The sequence below is a fragment of the Bombina bombina genome, chromosome 2, assembly GCF_027579735.1.
Source record: "Bombina bombina isolate aBomBom1 chromosome 2, aBomBom1.pri, whole genome shotgun sequence".
In the NCBI taxonomy this organism is placed as follows: domain Eukaryota; kingdom Metazoa; phylum Chordata; class Amphibia; order Anura; family Bombinatoridae; genus Bombina; species Bombina bombina.
The window spans coordinates 1,307,740,846-1,307,758,575 of NC_069500.1; the positions used below are offsets into that span (position 1 = coordinate 1,307,740,846).

Genomic DNA, 17,730 nt, shown 5'->3' on the forward strand with positions numbered 1-17,730 from the left:
CCGGCGTTAACAGGCAAGAAGTTAGAGTCTAACAAAATTGAGCTCCATACCGCACTCCAATACCAGCGCTGCTGAAAGTTGCGGTGAGCTGGTTTTACATGCTCGTGCACGATTTCCCCATAGACATCAATGGGGAGAGCCGGCTGAGAAAAAGTCTAACACGTGCAAAAAAGCAGGGTAAAGCTCCGTAACGCAGCCCCATTGATTCCTATGGGGAAACAAAATGTATGTTTACACCTAACACCCTAACATGAACCCCGAGTCTAAACACCCCTAATCTTACACTTATTAACCCCTAATCTGTTGCCCCTGAAATCGCCAACACCTATATAATGTTATTAACCCCTAATCTGCCGCTCCGGACATCGCCGCCACTATAATAAAGATATTAACCCCCAAACCACCGCACTCCCGCATCACAAACACTAGTTAAATATTATTAATCCCTAATATCGCCGCCACATACCTACATTTATTAACCCCTAATCTGCCGCCCCCAACATCGCTGCCACTATACTAAATTTATTAACCCCTAAACCTAAGTCTAACCCTAACACCCCCTAACTTAAATATAATTAAAATAAATCTAAATAAAATCTACTATTAAAAACTAAATAATTCCTATTTAAAACTAAATACTTACCTGTAAAATAAACCCTAAGATAGCTACAATATAACCAATAGTTACATTGTAGCTAGCTTAGGCTTTATTTTTATTTCACAGGCAAGTTTGTATTTATTTTAACTAGGTAGAATAGTTAGTAAATAGTTATTAACTATTTACTAACTACCTAGCTAAAATAAATACAAATTTACCTGTAAACCAAAACCTAACCTGAGTTACACTAACACTTAACCTTACACTACAATTAAATAAATTACCTAAATTAAATACAATTACCTAAATTACAAAAAAAACAAACAAACACTAAATTACACAAAATAAAAAAAGAAATTATCAGATATTTAAACTAATTACACTTAATCTAATAGCCCTATCAAAATACAAAAAGCCCCCCCAAAATAAAAAAACCCTAGCCTAAACTAAACTACCAATAGCCCTTAAAAGGGCCTTTTGCGGGGCATTGCCCCAAAGAAATCAGCTCTTTTACCTGTAAAAAAAAAAAATACAAACAACCCCCCAACAGTAAAACCCACCACCCACACAACCAACCCCCCAAATAAAATCCTAACTAAAAAAACCTAAGCTCCCCATTGCCCTAAAAAGGGCATTTGGGTGTGCATTGCCCTTAAAATGGCATTTAGCTCTTTTTCAGCCCAAACCATAAGCTAAAAATAAAACCCACCCAATAAACCCTTAAAAAAACCTAACACTAACCCCCTAAGATCCACTTACAGTTTTATAGACCGGGCTTTCCAATCAGCCAATAGAATGCAAGCTCAATCCTATTGGCTGATTGCATTAGCCAATAGGATTTTTTCACCTTTAATTCCGATTGGCTGATCTATCTATCAGCCAATCGGAATTCAAGGGACGCCATCTTGGATGACGTCACTTAATGGAACCTTCATTCTGGAAGAAGACTTTGATTGAAGAGGATGCTCCACGCCGGATGTCTTGAAGATGGACCCGCTCTGCGCCGGATGGATGAAGACAGAAGATACCCGTCTGGAGGACCACTTCTGCCGGCTTGGATGAATACTTCTCCCGGCTTCATTGAGGACTTCTTCCCGCTTGGATGAAGACTTCTCCCGGCTTCGTTGAGGATGGATGTCCGTTCTTCAAAACTGTAAGTGGATCTTCGGGGGTGTTAGTTTTTTTTAAGGGTTTATTGGGTGGGTTTTATTTTTAGCTTAGGGTTTGGGCACTTGAAAAAGAGCTAAATGCCATTTTTAGGGCAATGCCCATCCAAATGCCCTTTTCAGGGCAATGGGGAGCTTAGGTTTTTTTTACATAGGATTTTATTTGTGGGGTTGGTTGTGTGGGTGGTACGTAAGTTAATTTGCGTTACGGCCAAAAAAGTGTGCGGTACAGCTTTTTTGACAAGACTCGTAATAGCAGCGGTAGTGAAAAAGCAGCGTTATACCTCATAACGCAAAACTCGTAATCTAGCCGTTAGTTATTTGTATTGTGGGGGGTTGGCGGTTTAGGGGTTAATAGTGTAATTAGGTTTAATGCATTGTGGGGGATTGGTGGATTAGGGGTTAATATATTTATTAGGTAGTTTGCGATGTTGGGGTTGGCGGATTTAGGGGTTAATACTTTTATTAGGTAGATTGCGATGTGGGTGAATGGTGGATTAGGGGTTAATAGTTTAATTAAGCATATTGCTTTGTGGGGAGTTGGCGGTTTAGGGGTTAATAGATTTATTAGGTTTATTGTGTTGTGGGGGTTTGGCGGATTAGGGGTTAATATGTTTACTAGATACTTTGCGATGTGAAGGTCGGTGGACTAGGGGTTAATACGTTTATTAGCTATATTGCAATGTGGGGGTTGGCGGATTAGGGGTTAATATACTTTATTAGTTATTGCGGTGGGGGATGGCGGCTGATAGGTAGATAGATACTGCGCATGCATTAGGTGTTTGTTAATACTTCCAGGGAGTTACGGTGCTCACATTTTCAGCGCAAGGCTTGCTGCGTCTGCCCATGTGTGGCGAGGTGAAAATAGAGTAAATGTTTTCAATTTTCGCAGCATAAGTCCTTGTGCTGAATATGTGATACTGACTTGCGACCCGGTTCTATGTTAGTTTATGGGAGTAAAATTAGCGGGCGACGGGTGAAATATACACGCCACATTTATATGCGGCGCCGTATATGTGATAAAAATACCTGACTAAAAACGGGCAAACACCGCATATGTAATCGCGCCCATATTATATATTTATGAAATCATTTAAAACAAAATTGTTAATGATTGTGGGCCAGATTATAAATGGAGCGCAAAATATCACTTTCGCTAACTTATTCTTGCATTCTTACAACTCTCTATTTGCAATAAATGGATCATTCAAATGAACATGAAAACTCATTAAAATGTCTCTAAAATTAAATGGAATAAGTGATGGAGTAAGGAATAGGAACTATAGTTCATTACAATGACAAGAAAATAGCTTTCTACGGTATAAAAGGGCATTGAGAAAATTTCTACTCTTTATATGAACTCCAACTTTTAATTTTCTAGAGGAATTACAAATGATGGTAACAACATCATGTAATGAATGTTAAAATATACATTTAATGTGGTTTTATTCTGGCTGTTCTTAGTAGAACTAAGAACCTTTTAAATCCTTTAATAGAGAAATTTTTACTAAGCGAGAGCAGAATGCATAATACAGAAATGCTAATTAGCAGAGAAAAAAATACAGCTACTCTATTTTATTGCTTCTTAAATTTATTACAAAAGTCATATTACTCGTATCAAAACCTCAACATGGGTTTATTTAAAAAAATCTAAAATATTTCTGGACATAAAGGTCCAATTTATTTATGGTTGGAGCCCATATCTAACAATACATTATAAGCCATTACTGTATCTTGCACAAGCGGTGCAATTACATTTAACAAGCAACTTCTTAAAGCAAAGTTGGTATTACATTAGAAAACACTACTCATGGTAATCACTTACTTAAAGGGCACTGTACTCAGGCACCCAAATGATAAGACATAATTGTATACAAGGCAGCTGCAGGGACACCTTTTTAAATGGGCTGAGCTCTCTCTCTCACCCCACTGGGAGGTTGATTTCTGCTGACACTTCTTTACTTTGTTTTTCATAGGTAAAATCTGTTAAAGTTGAGATAAAAGCTTTTCCTAGGTAAAAGCTATTAAAGTATTTTCATTCCTTGGTTAAGTGCTTCCCTTGTTAACAATGCATGCGCAAGTGTAAGCATGCGCACACACATACACACTGTTGCTTGCCATACATTTTTGTAAACTTAGTTTAGGGTCTGTTTTGATCATGTTACCATCGAAACACAATGTGTCCCATTTCCCACAATTCTGTGAATTGTAAAATATTTTATTAGGGTCCATTTCAATCTGCTGAAATAGCCACACAAAATAATTCTCACAAGTTTTTGTGGGGTTTAGAATGGTGGCAATTTTCTCTTATAGAATACCCTTAAAATAAACAGCCAAATGAACTTGAAAACAATGACCAGCATATAAAATTAATTCTGAACCTGCAACATTTAACAAAGAAAAAAGCCCCTAAAGTGCATAATCTTATTTATATTTAAGAACATATATACATAAGTACATACAAACATATATACCCTATGATGTAGTAAAACCAGAAAAACGGTATTTACCTTCTTTTCTTTCTTCTAGCAGATGAACTTTTATCGTTATCTTGGATAACCAGACCTTCTTTTAACCTCTTCTCAATAACTGTCCATAACTCCTGGTGTTTTCTGAAATCAAATGACTAAAGTTATTATATGCAATAACAGAGTTGGGTAAATCACTGGTTCTCCTATGAAAACGCTCTTCTCTTTTTATATTGGCAACAAACACACAAGCCTATGCACGATACTTTCTCTTGCTCATAGTTTTCTCAGCGCTCAAAACTATATTTCAAGATGACAGAGGCTTTCCCTTGCTTCTTTTTATACATAAATGTCTCTGTATATAAAGCTGATTTATTTTGAGCTTATTGGTTTGTGGTTTACAATTTTTTTTCTCCAGTTTAGCTATTTGCAAAGAAAAAACCCATCTGTTTTGATTTAACAATCTTATACAACAAAAATGGAAACAAATCTCTTCTTTAACCCCTTAAAGGGACATTATACACTCATTTTTTCTTTGCATAAATGTTTTGTAGATGATCTATTTATATAGCACATAAAGTTGTTTTTTTTAAAAAAATGTATACTTTTGCTTATTTTTAAATAATGTTGCTCTGATTTTCAGACTCCTAACCAAGCCCCAAAGTTTTATGAGAATACCGTCAGCTACCTACTCCAGCTTGCTCCTGTTTGTGTAAAGGGTCTTTTCATGTGCAAAAGAAGGGGAGGGGGGTGTCTTATTTCCCACTTGCAGTGAGTTTTCCAGCTACCTTTTCAACAGAGCTAAACTGAGTGCTTCTGAGTAAGTTTTTAAACCATTTTATACTGGATTTTTATATCAGTATCCGTGCATCATATTCTTTATAGTAGTGTCTATAACATGCAGTTATATGAAAATGAGTGTATACTGTCCCTTTAAGGACCACAGCACTTTTCCATTTTCTGTCCGTTTGGGACCAAGGCTATTTTTACATTTCTGTGGTCTTTGTGTTTAGCTGTAATTTTCCTCTTACTCATTTACTGTACCCACAAATATTATATACCGTTTTTCTCGCCATTAAATGGACTTTCTAAAGATACCATTATTTTCATCATATCTTATAATTTACTATAACAAATTTATAAAATAGGAGGAAAAAAAATCACACTTTTTCTAACTTTGACCCCCAAAATCTGTTACAAATCTACAACCACCAAAAACACACATGCTAAATAGTTTCTAAATTTTGTCCTGAGTTTAGAAATACCCAATGTTTACATGTTGTTTGCAAGTTATAGGGCAATAAATATAAGTTAGCACTTTGCTATTTCCAAACCACTTTTTTTTCAAAATCAGCGATAGTTACATTGGAACACTGATATCTTTTAGGAATCCCTGAATATTCCTCGACATGTATATATATTTCTTTTAGAAGACGTCACAAAGTATTGATCTAGGACCATTTTGCTATATTTCAGGCCACCATTTCACCGCCAAATGCGATTGAATAAAAAAAAAATCGTTCACTTTTTCACAAAATGTTTCACAATTTTAGGTTTCTCACTGAAATTATTTACAAACAGCTTGTGCAATTATGGCAAAAATGGTTGTAAATGCTTCTCTGGGAACCCCTTTGTTAAAAAAAAAAAGGAGACATATATGGCTTTGGTGTTGCTTTTTGATTATTAGAAGGCTATTAAATGCCGCTATGCACCACACATGTATTATGCCCAGCAGTGAAGGGGTTAATTAGGGAGCTTGTAGGGTTAATTTTAGCTTTAGTGTAGTAGACAACCCAAAGTATTTATCGAGGCCCATTTTGGTATATTTCATGCCACTATTTCACCGCCAAATGCGATCAAATAAAACAAAATCGTTCACTTTTTCACAAACTTTAGGCTTCTCACTGAAATTATTTACAAATAGCTTGTGCAATTATGGCATAAATGGTTGTAAATGCTTCTCTGGGACCCTCTTTGTTCAGAAATAGCAGACATATATGGCTTTGGCTTTGCTTTTTAGTAATTAGAAGGCCCCTAAATGCCGCTGCTCATCACACAGGTATTATGTCTAGCAGTAAAGGGGTTAATTAGGTAGCTTGTAGGGAGCTTGCAGGGTTAATTTTAGCTTTAGTGTAGAGATCAGCCTCCCACCTGACACATTACACCCCCTGATCCCTCCCAAACAGCTCTTTCCTCCCCCACCCCACAATTGCCCCCGCCATCTTAAGTACTGACAGAAAGTCTGCCAGTACTAAAATAAAAGGTATTTAAAAAAAAAGAAAAAAAAAGCCATATTCTGGTCAGGATCGCTTCCACCACTTTCAAAGACCAACGACGTACAGGGTACGTCCTCGGTCGTTAACTGCATTTTTTTTTGCAGGACGTACCCCATACTTTGTTGGTCGTTAAGGGGTTAACGGGATAGAAAGTAAAAAATGTAGTGGGCATGGGTGCATTTACATTTTAAATTGAAGCATTTTTGCATTATAATTCTATAAGTTTCTAGTAAAAGTTATTATTGTTTTCAGTGACATACACACATATGCTGGGATTGCTCCGTGCGCCAGCATTCAAACACCAGACCTTCTCAGAGAGTAAAACGTGGCTTGTATGAGTCACACTTCTCTGACGCAATACACACCACCACCAGATCTCTGAATCATTCATGATGCTCTAGTAACACGTAGCATATGTGCATATGCCACTGAAACAGTAATAGCATTTACTATAAGCAGGGCTGTCTTTAACACAGGGCAAAAGGGGCAGCTGCCCAGGGCCCAGTCTTTGTTGAGGGGCCCAAGAGTCCTTAAAAAAAAATATTATTTTTTTTTGGCTCATGCCAGACTGCTGATGTCATAAAGTTTTCTGCTTATATTTATTTGTGAGAAACTATGCCAGACTGTGCCGGTGTCATGTGACATGCCAAGCTATTGCCATGTGCTGTTTTAGATGTGCACTGTGCAGCACTGAATGCTAAGCCCTAACTCGGCATCCAGCCAATCCCACTGCATCAGAAAAGGTCCTGCTGGGGTTACCACTGTTACCAGGTAACTGCTCTGGTGGTGGGGATAGTTTCTGGGTAGGGCTGACTGTAGGCACATGCAGCAGAAAGCTGGAGTGGCAGGCATGCGAAGATTTGAGCATCTGTGCAGTTGCACACACTGCTCTCTTCAGTCTTGAGGCTGTGTGACTCGTCTCACACTGTATCCATGCAGCCTTGGGCAGACAGCATCCAGTCTGCTGGTCCCTTTAGCCCTGCTCTTTTTGCTGTGGCCCTAAGATCAACTAACTGAAGTTTGTTAGGGGAACAGTTCTTTGTAGAAAGGTGTCAGTGGGAAGAATATGTGAGTGCACACATGCCCCACCCCCATGCAGCATTTTCTAGTGCAGGGTGAGAGGGAACTTGTTCCTAGCAAAGAAGTGACATGTGCTGCTGTGGCTAAATGTATAGTGTCATGCTGATACTTCACACATTAAGGTAAGGTTTATTTTTATAGTTTTTTTTCTCTCTGTCTCAGATTTTACAGCTTCCTATAGTAGTTCTGCTGTTCCAGTAAACTTATTTTTGTCTGCACCTCCATGCTTCCTCCTAAGTCTTTACCTTGCTTTGCTCCTGTTGGCTGCCCTAAATCTCTTTAACCAGCTAACCTCACACCAAAATCACATTCAAAAGCATATTAAATTAATATATTTATTTACTTATTAGTACTGCTTAGGTCCACTTATTAGTACTGCTTAGGTCCAGTTTCACGTATAGCAATTTATTCACTGCTCAGTAAATATGGTTAACTAATCTATTTTAATCCAAAATGTAACCCTGAACTTGTGGTCTGTTAGTGGGTCTGGAATTAAAGAACTGTGATCTTGATTATCTAAAATTAATGGTGACTAGATTTACAGAAGACAAAAAAAATATATATTTTTTTCTGTCTACAAATTGGTTCCTAATTTTTTTGTTTCTGGTAGTTGTCCTAACATTACTTAACTTTGTTTGACAATAGTGTACAAGTGTTTGAGATGTGCAGGCACACTTAAAGGGATATGAAACCAAAATATTTTCTTCTGTGGTACAGACAGCATACAATTTTAAAAAATTTCCAATTTGCTTTTGTTATCAAATTTAGTTTCCATGATATTCCTTGTTAAAGAGATACCTAGGTAGGTATCTGGAGAACTAAATGGCAGGAAATAGTGCTGCCATCTAGTGCCCTTGAATCTGAATAACATTCATGCAAAACTGCTTGCATACAGTGCTCTAGACACGTGCATGATCCTTAGTGTACTTTCCTGCTTTTCAACAAAAGATACAGAGAGACAAAGATAATATGATAATAGAAGTAAATTAGAAAGTTGTTTAAAATGTCATGCTCTATCTGAACGATTAGATAATTGGGGGTTTCATATCCCTTTAAAGGAACATTCCGACAAACAAAATTTTGTAAAGATCAGGAATCGACTCCATAATTGGCTAAGGTCAGTTATGGAAAATATTACATGCTCTAAAAACTAGAGAACATAATTTTTGCATCAGAATATTCCTTTAAAGCGACAGTAAACACCTTGTAATTACAACATTTTTGCACAGTCTTTCAATAGATTATCATATCAACAGAGTCTAAACGTTATTAGAACAGATTAACACCTTGCTTGCTGCAGCTGTTATTCAATGGTCAAAGTCTATAAACCAGTTTTTTTATCTGGAGAAGCTAATCCAGATTTAAGTCTGCAAAACACAGGGTTTGCAACTGTTATTTTGTTAACAAAACCTCCATTGTTTGGCTCGAGAAGAAATGATAAAAGACTGCAAATGAGATACAGATATGTGATAGGGTTAGGCTGGTGAAGCCTGCCATGTGCTCATTTAGATTTCAGGACTAAAATATTTACAGTTTTCAGACTTATAGGAAAGGTCAACATAAATAATGAAACTATATTGCAAAGCTGTTTTACCCAGCATAATTAAGCATTTTACATTACAATCTCTAGTGTTTACTGTCCATTTAAGCATCTTATTTGATGGAAAGTTCTGGAGATTATCTTTGCTCTTGGGAAACTTGTTACACTGCTTTCTAGCATTTATGTACCAGTGTGTAATTTGACTCGTCCTTCTTGCTCTAGGGAAACATTTGTAGAGGTCATTAACAACATTCTGAGGTTTTTGACTAATGTGTTTCATCTTTCGTGTCAGCTTAGGCGGCTGCAGAAAGAATATGGAGAAATATTTCAAATCTCACATTGCTAATTTGTGCCTTTTTATAACCAGTATCATCTATTTGCACAGGTACAGCCTTTCCTATACAGTATCATCTGTTTGCACAGGCACAGCCTTTCCAGTACAGTAGCATCTGTTTGCACAGGCACAGCCTTTCTTGTACAGTATCATCTGTTTGCACAGGTACAGTCTTTCCTGTACAGTATCATCTGTTTGCACAGGTACAGCCTTTCCTGTACAGTATCATCTGTTTGCACAGGTACAGCCTTTCATGTGCAGTATCATCTGTTTGCACAGGCACAGCCTTTCCTGTACAGTATTATCTGTTTGCACAGGTACAGTCTTTCCTGTACAGTATCATCTGTTTGCACAGGTACAGCCTTTCCGGTGCAGTATCATCTGTTTGCAAAGGCACAGCCTTTCCTGTACAGTATCATGTTTGCACGGATACAGCCTTTCCTGTACAGTTTCATCTGTTTGCACAGGTACAGCCTTTCCTGTACAGTATCATCTGTTTGCACAGGCACAGCCTTTCCTGTACAGTATCATCTGTTTGCAGAGGTACAGCCTTTTCTGTACATTATCATCTGTTTGCAGGGGTACAGCCTTTCCTGTACAGTATCACCTATTTGCAGGGGTACAGCCTTTTCTGTACATTATCATCTGTTTGCAGGGGTACAGCATTTCCTGTACTGTATCACCTGTTTGCACAGGTACAGCCTTTCCTGTACAGTAACATCTGTTTGCAGAGGTACAGCCTTTCCTGTACAGTATCATCTGTTTGCACAGGTACAGCCTTTCCTGTACAGTAACATCTGTTTGCACAGGTACAGCCTTTCCTGTACAGTATCATCTCTTTGCAAGAGTACAGCCTTTCCTGTACGGTATCATCTGTTTGAAGGGGTACAACCTTTCCTGTACAGTATCATCTGTTTGCAGGAGTACAGCCTTTCCTGTACAGTAATATCTGTTTGCACAGGTACAGCCTTTCCTGTACAGTAACATATGTTTGCATGGGTACAGGCTTTCCTGTACAGCATAAAATGTTTGCACAGGTACAGACTTTCCTGTACAGTATCATTTGTTTGCACAGTTACAGCCTTTCCTGTACAGTATTATCTGTTTGCACAGGTACAGCCTTTCCTGTACAGTATCATCTGTTTGCATGGGTACAGCCTTTCCTATACAGTATCATCTGTTTGCAGGGGTACAGCATTTCCTGTACAGTATCATCTGTTTGCATGGGTACAACCTTTCCTATACAGTATCATCTGTTTGCATGGGTACAGCCTTTCCTGTACAGTATCATCTGTTTGCACGGGTACAGCCTTTCCTGTACAGTATCATCTGTTTGCACAGGTACAGCCTTTCCTGTACAGTATCATCTGTTTGCACAGGTACAGCCTTTCCTGTACAGTATCATCTTTTTGCACAGGTACAGTCTTCTTTGTAAAGAATCATCTGTTTGCACAGGTACAGCCTTTCCTGTACAGTATCATCTGTTTGCACAGGTGCAGCCTTTCTTGTACAGTATCATCTGTTTGCACAGGTAAAGCCTTTCCTGTACAGTGTCATTTGTTTGCACGGGTACAGCCTTTCCTGTACAGTGTCATTTGTTTGCACGGGTACAGCCTTTCCTGTACAGTATCATCTGTTTGCACGGCTACAGCTTTTCCTGTACAGTATCATCTGTTTGCACAGGTACAGCCTTTCTTGTACAGTATCACCTGTTTGCACAGGTACAACCTTCCGTCTACAGTATCATCTGTTTGTACAGGTACAGCCTTTCCTGTACAGTAACATCTGTTTGCACGGGTACAGCCTTTCCTGTACAGTGTCATCTGTTTGTACAGGTTCAGCATTTCCTGTACAGTGTCATTTGTTTGCACGGGTACAGCCTTTCCTGTACAGTATCATCTGTTTGCACGGCTACAGCTTTTCCTGTACAGTATCATCTGTTTGCACAGGTACAGCCTTTCTTGTACAGTATCATATGTTTGCACAGGTACAACCTTCCGTCTACAGTATCATCTGTTTGTACAGGTACAGCCTTTCCTGTACAGTAACATCTGTTTGCACGGGTACAGCCTTTCCTGTACAGTGTCATCTGTTTGTACAGGTTCAGCCTTTCCTGTACAGTGTCATCTGTTTGTACAGGTTCAGCCTTTCCTGTACAGTGTCATTTGTTTGCACGGGTACAGCCTTTCCTGTACAGTGTCATTTGTTTGCACGGGTACAGCCTTTCCTGTACAGTATCATCTGTTTGCACGGCTACAGCTTTTCCTGTACAGTATCATCGGTTTGCACAGGTACAGCCTTTCCTGTACAGTATCATCTGTTTGCACGGCTACAGCTTTTCCTGTACAGTATCATCTGTTTGCACAGGTACAGCCATTCCTGTACAGTGTCATTTGTTTGCACGGGTACAGCCTTTCCTGTACAGTATCATCTGTTTGCACAGGTACAGCCTTTCCTGTACAGTATCATCTGTTTGCACAGGTACAGCCTTTCCTGTACAGTGTCATCTGTTTGCACAGGTACAGCCTTTCCTGTACAGTATCATCTGTTTGCACGGGTACAGCCTTTCCTGTACAGTATCATCTGTTTGCACAGGTACAGCCTTTCCTGTACAGTGTCATTTGTTTGCACGGGCACAGCCTTTCCTGTACAGTATCATCTGTTTGTATGGGTACAGCCTTTCTTGTACAGTATCATCTGTTTGTATGGGTACAGCCTTTCCTGTACAGTATCATCTGTTTGCACAGGTACAGCCTTTCATGTACAGTATCATCTGTTTGCACGGTTACAGCCTTTCCTGTACAGTATCATCTGTTTGCACGGCTACAGCCTTTCCTGTACAGTATCATCTGTTTGAACAGGTACAGCCTTTCCTGTACAATATCATCTGTTTGCACAGGTACAGCCTTTCCAGTACAGTATCATCTGTTTGCACAGGTACAGCCTATCCTGTACAGTATCATCTGTTTGCACAGGTACAGCCTTTCCTGTACAGTATCATATTTTTGCACAGGTACAGCCTTTCCTGTACAGTATCATATTTTTGCACAGGTACAACCTTTAATGTACAGTATCATCCGTTTGCACGGGTACAGCCTTATTTGTACAGTATCATCTGTTTGCACGGGTACAGCCTTATTTGTACAGTATTATCTGTTTGCACGAGTACAGCTTTATTTGTACAGTATCATCTATTTGCACAGGTAAAGCCTTTATTGTACAGTATCATCTGTTTGCACAGGTACAGCCTTTCCTGTACAGTATCATCTGTTTGCAAAGGCACAGCCTTTCCTGTACAGTATCATCTGTTTGCAGTACTACAGCCTTTCCTGTACAGTACCATCTGTTTGCACAGGTACAGCCTTTCCTGTACAGTATAATCTGTTTGCACGGGTACAGCCTTTCCTGTACAGCATAATCTGTTTGCACAGGTACAGCCTTTCCTGTACAGTATCATCTGTTTGCACAGGTACAGCCTTTCCTGTACAGTATCATCTGTTTGCACAGATACAGCCTTTCCTGTATAGTATCATCTGTTTGCACAGGTACCGCCTTTTCTGTACAGTATAATATTTTTGCACGGGTACAGCCTTTCCTGTACAGTATCATCTGTTTGCACCGGTACAGCCTTATTTTTACAGTATCATCTGTTTGCACAGGTATAGCCTTTCCTGTACAGTATCATCTGTTTGCACAGGCACAGCTTTTCCTGTACAATATCATCTGTTTGCACAGCTACAGCCTTTCCTGTACAGTATCATCTGTTTGCACGGGTACAGCCTTATTTGTACAGTATCATCTGTTTGCACAGGTACAGCGTTTCCTGTACAGTATCATCGGTTTGCACAGGTACAGCCTTTCCTGTACAGTATCATCTGTTTGCACAGGTACAGCCTTTCCTGTACAGTATCATCTGTTTGCACGGGTACAGCCTTTCCTGTACAGTTTCATCTGTTTGCACAGGTACAGCCTTTCCTGTACAGTATCATCTGTTTGCACAGGCACAGCCTTTCCTGTACAGTGTCATTTGTTTGCACGGGTACAGCCTTTCCTGTACAGTATCATCTGTTTGCACAGGTACAGCCTTTCCTATACAGTATCATTTGTTTGCACAGCTACAGCCTTTCCTGTACAGTTTTATCTGTTTGCACAGGTACAGCCTTTCCTGTACAGTATCATCTGTTTGCACGGGTACAGCCTTTCCTGTACAATATCATCTGTTTGCACAGGTACAGACATTCCTGTACAGTATCATCTGTTTGCACGAGTACAGCCTTATTTGTACAGTATCATCTGTTTGCACAGGTACAGCCTTTCCTGTACAGTATCATCTGTTTGCACAGGTACAGCCTTTCCTGTACAGTATCATATTTTTGCACAGGTACAACCTTTCCTGTACAGTATCATCTGTTTGCACAGGTACAGCCTTTCCTGTACAGTATCATCTGTTTGCACGGCTACAGCCTTTCCTGTACAGTATCATCTGTTTGCACGGCTACAGCCTTTCCTGTACAGTATCATCTGTTTGCACAGGTACAGCCTTTCCTGTACAGTATCATCTGTTTGAACAGGTACAGCCTTTCCTGTACAATATCATCTGTTTGCACGGCTACAGCCTTTCCTGTACAGTATCATCTGTTTGCACGGCTACAGCCTTTCCTGTACAGTATCATCTGTTTGCACAGGTACAGCCTTTCCTGTACAGTATCATCTGTTTGAACAGGTACAGCCTTTCCTGTACAATATCATCTGTTTGCACAGGTACAGCCTTTCCTGTACAGTATCATATTTTTGCACAGGTACAGCCTTTCCTGTACAGTATCATATTTTTGCACAGGCACAACCTTTAATGTACAGTATCATCCGTTTGCACGTGTACAGCCTTATTTGTACAGTATCATCTGTTTGCACGGGTACAGCCTTATTTGTACAGTATTATCTGTTTGCACGAGTACAGCTTTATTTGTACAGTATCATCTATTTGCACAGGTAAAGCCTTTCTTGTACAGCATCATCTGTTTGCACAGGTACAGCCTTTCATGTACAGTATCATCTGTTTGCACAGATACAGCCTTTCCTGTACAGTATCATCTGTTTTGCACAGGCACAGCCTTTCCTGTACAGTATCATCTGTTTGCAAAGGCACAGCCTTTCCTGTACAGTATCATCTGTTTGCAGTACTACAGCCTTTCCTGTACAGTACCATCTGTTTGCACAGGTACAGCCTTTCCTGTGCAGTATAATCTGTTTGCATGGGTACAGCCTTTCCTGTACAGCATAATCTGTTTGCACAGGTACAGCCTTTCCTGTACAGTATCATCTGTTTGCACAGGTACAGCCTTTCCTGTACAGTATCATCTGTTTGCACAGTTACAGCCTTTCCTGTATAGTATCATCTGTTTGCACAGGCACCGCCTTTCCTGTACAGTATAATATTTTTGCACGGGTACAGCCTTTCCTGTACAGTATCATCTGTTTGCACCGGTACAGCCTTATGTTTACAGTATCATCTGTTTGCACAGGTATAGCTTTTCCTGTACAGTATCATCTGTTTGCACAGGCACAGCTTTTCCTGTACAATATCATCTGTTTGCACAGCTACAGCCTTTCCTGTACAGTATCATCTGTTTGCACGGGTACAGCCTTATTTGTACAGTATCATCTGTTTGCACAGGTACAGCATTTCCTGTACAGTATCATCGGTTTGCACAGGTACAGCCTTTCCTGTACAGTATCATCTGTTTGCACAGTTACAGCCTTTCCTGTACAGTGTCATTTGTTTGCACGGGTACAGCCTTTCCTGTACAGTTTTATCTGTTTGCACAGGTACAGCCTTTCCTGTACAGTATCATCTGTTTGCACGGGTACAGCCTTTCCTGTACAGTATCATCTGTTTGCACAGGTACAGACATTCCGGTACAGTATCATCTGTTTGCACGGGTACAGCCTTATTTGTACAGTATTATCTGTTTGCACAGGTACAGCCTTTCCTGTACAGTATCATCTGTTTGCACGGGTACAGCCTTTCTTGTATAGTATCATCTGTTTGCAGGACTACAGCCTTTCCTATACAGTATCATCTGTTTGCACAGGTACAGCCTTTCCTATACAGTATCATCTGTTTGCACAGGTACAGCCTTTCCTATACAGTATCATCTGTTTGCACGGCTACAGCCTTTCCTCTACAGTATCATCTGTTTGCACAGGTACAGCCTTTCCTGTACAGTATCATGTTTGCACGGGTACAGCCTTATTTGTACAGTATCATCTGTATGTACTGGTACAGCCTTTCTTGTACAGTATCATCTGTTTGCACAGGTACAGCCTTTCCTGTACAGTATCATCTGTTTGCACAGGTACAGTCTTTCCTGTACAGTATCATCTGTTTGCATGGGTACAGCCTTTCCTGTACAGTATCATATTTTTGCACAGGTACAACCTTTCCTGTACAGTATCATCTGTTTGCACGGGTACAGCCTTATTTGTACAGTATCATCTGTTTGCACGGGTACAGCCTTATTTGTACAGTATTATCTGTTTGCACGAGTACAGCCTTATTTGTACAGTATCATCTATTTGCACAGGTAAAGCCTTTCCTGTACAGTATCATCTGTTTGCACGGGTACAGCCTTTCCTGTACAGTATCATCTGTTTGCACAGGTACAGCCTTTCCTTTACAGTATCATCTGTTTGTACAGGTACAGCCTTTCCTGTACAGTATCATCTGTTTGCACGGCTACAGCCTTTCCTATACAGTATCATCTGTTTGTACGGTTACAGCCTTTCCTGTACACTATCAATTGTTTGCACAGGTACAGCCTTTCCTGTACAGTATCATCTGTTTGCACGGGTACAGCCTTTCCTGTACAGTATCATCTGTTTGCACAAGTACAGCCTTTCCTGTACAGTATCATCTGTTTGCACAGGTACAGTCTTTCCTATACAGTATCATCTGTTTGCACGGCTACAGCCTTTCCTGTACAGTATCATCTGTTTGCACGGCTACAGCCTTTCCTGTACAGTATCATCTGTTTGCACAGGTACAGCCTTTCCTGTACAGTATCATCTGTTTGCACGGGTACAGCCTTTCCTGTACAGTATCATCTGTTTGCACAGGTACAGCCTTTCCTGTACCGTATCATCTGTTTGCACAGGTACAGTCTTATTTGTAACGTATCAACTGTTTGCACAGGCACAGCCTTTCCTGTACAGTATCATCAGTTTGCACAGGTACAGCCTTTCCTGTACAGTATCATCTGTTTGCACAGGTACAGCCTTTCCTGTACAGTGTCATTTGTTTGCACGGGTACAGCCTTTCCTGTACAGTATCATCTGTTTGTATGGGTACAGCCTTTCTTGTACAGTATCATCTTTTTGCACAGGTACAACCTTCCCTCTACAGTATCATCTGTTTGTACAGGTACAGCCTTTCCTGTACAGTAACATCTGTTTGCACGGGTACAGCCTTTCCTGTACAGTGTCATCTGTTTGCACAGGTTCAGCCTTTCCTGTACAGTGTCATTTGTTTGCACGGGTACAGCCTTTCCTGTACAGAGTTATTTGTTTGCACGGGTACAGCCTTTCCTGTACAGTATCATCTGTTTGCACAGGTACAGCCTTTCCTGTACAGTATCATCTGTTTGCACGGCTACAGCCTTTCCTGTACAGTATCATCTGTTTGCACGGGTACAGCCTTATTTGTACAGTATCATCTGTTTGCACAGGTACAGCCTTTCCTGTACAGTATCATCTGTTTGAACAGGTACAGCCTTTCCTGTACAGTATCATCTGTTTGCACGGGCACAGCCTTTCCTGTACAGTATCATCTGTTTGCACAGGTACAGCCTTTCCTGTACAGTATCATCTGTTTGAACAGGTACAGCCTTTCCTGTACAGTATCATCTGTTTGCACGGTACAGCCTTATTTGTACAGTATCATCTGTTTGCACAGGTACAGCGTTTCCTGTACAGTATCATCGGTTTGCACAGGTACAGCCTTTCCTGTACAGTATCATCTGTTTGCACAGGTACAGCCTTTCCTGTACAGTGTCATTTGTTTGCACGGGTACAGCCTTTCCTGTACAGTATCATCTGTTTGCACAGGTACAGCCTTTCCTGTACAGTATCATCTGTTTGCACGGGTACAGCCTTTCCTGTACAGTATCATCTGTTTGCACAGGTACAGCCTTTCCTGTACAGTATCATCTGTTTGCACGGGTACAGCCTTTCCTGTACAGTATCATCTGTTTGCACAGGTACAGCCTTTCC

General features: G+C 40.1%; 1 protein-coding gene across 2 annotated transcripts in view; it reads right to left on the minus strand.

Moving 5' to 3' along the window:
* The window catches only part of EVC2 (EvC ciliary complex subunit 2), a 427,809-nt gene that overhangs the window by 30,451 nt on the left and 379,628 nt on the right, over positions 1-17,730 (minus strand). For both annotated transcript variants that reach the window (XM_053704149.1, XM_053704148.1), the window contains one exon: positions 4,275-4,376. In XM_053704149.1, coding sequence (XP_053560124.1) covers positions 4,275-4,376 — 102 coding nt within the window. The remainder of the gene's footprint in view (positions 1-4,274; positions 4,377-17,730) is intronic.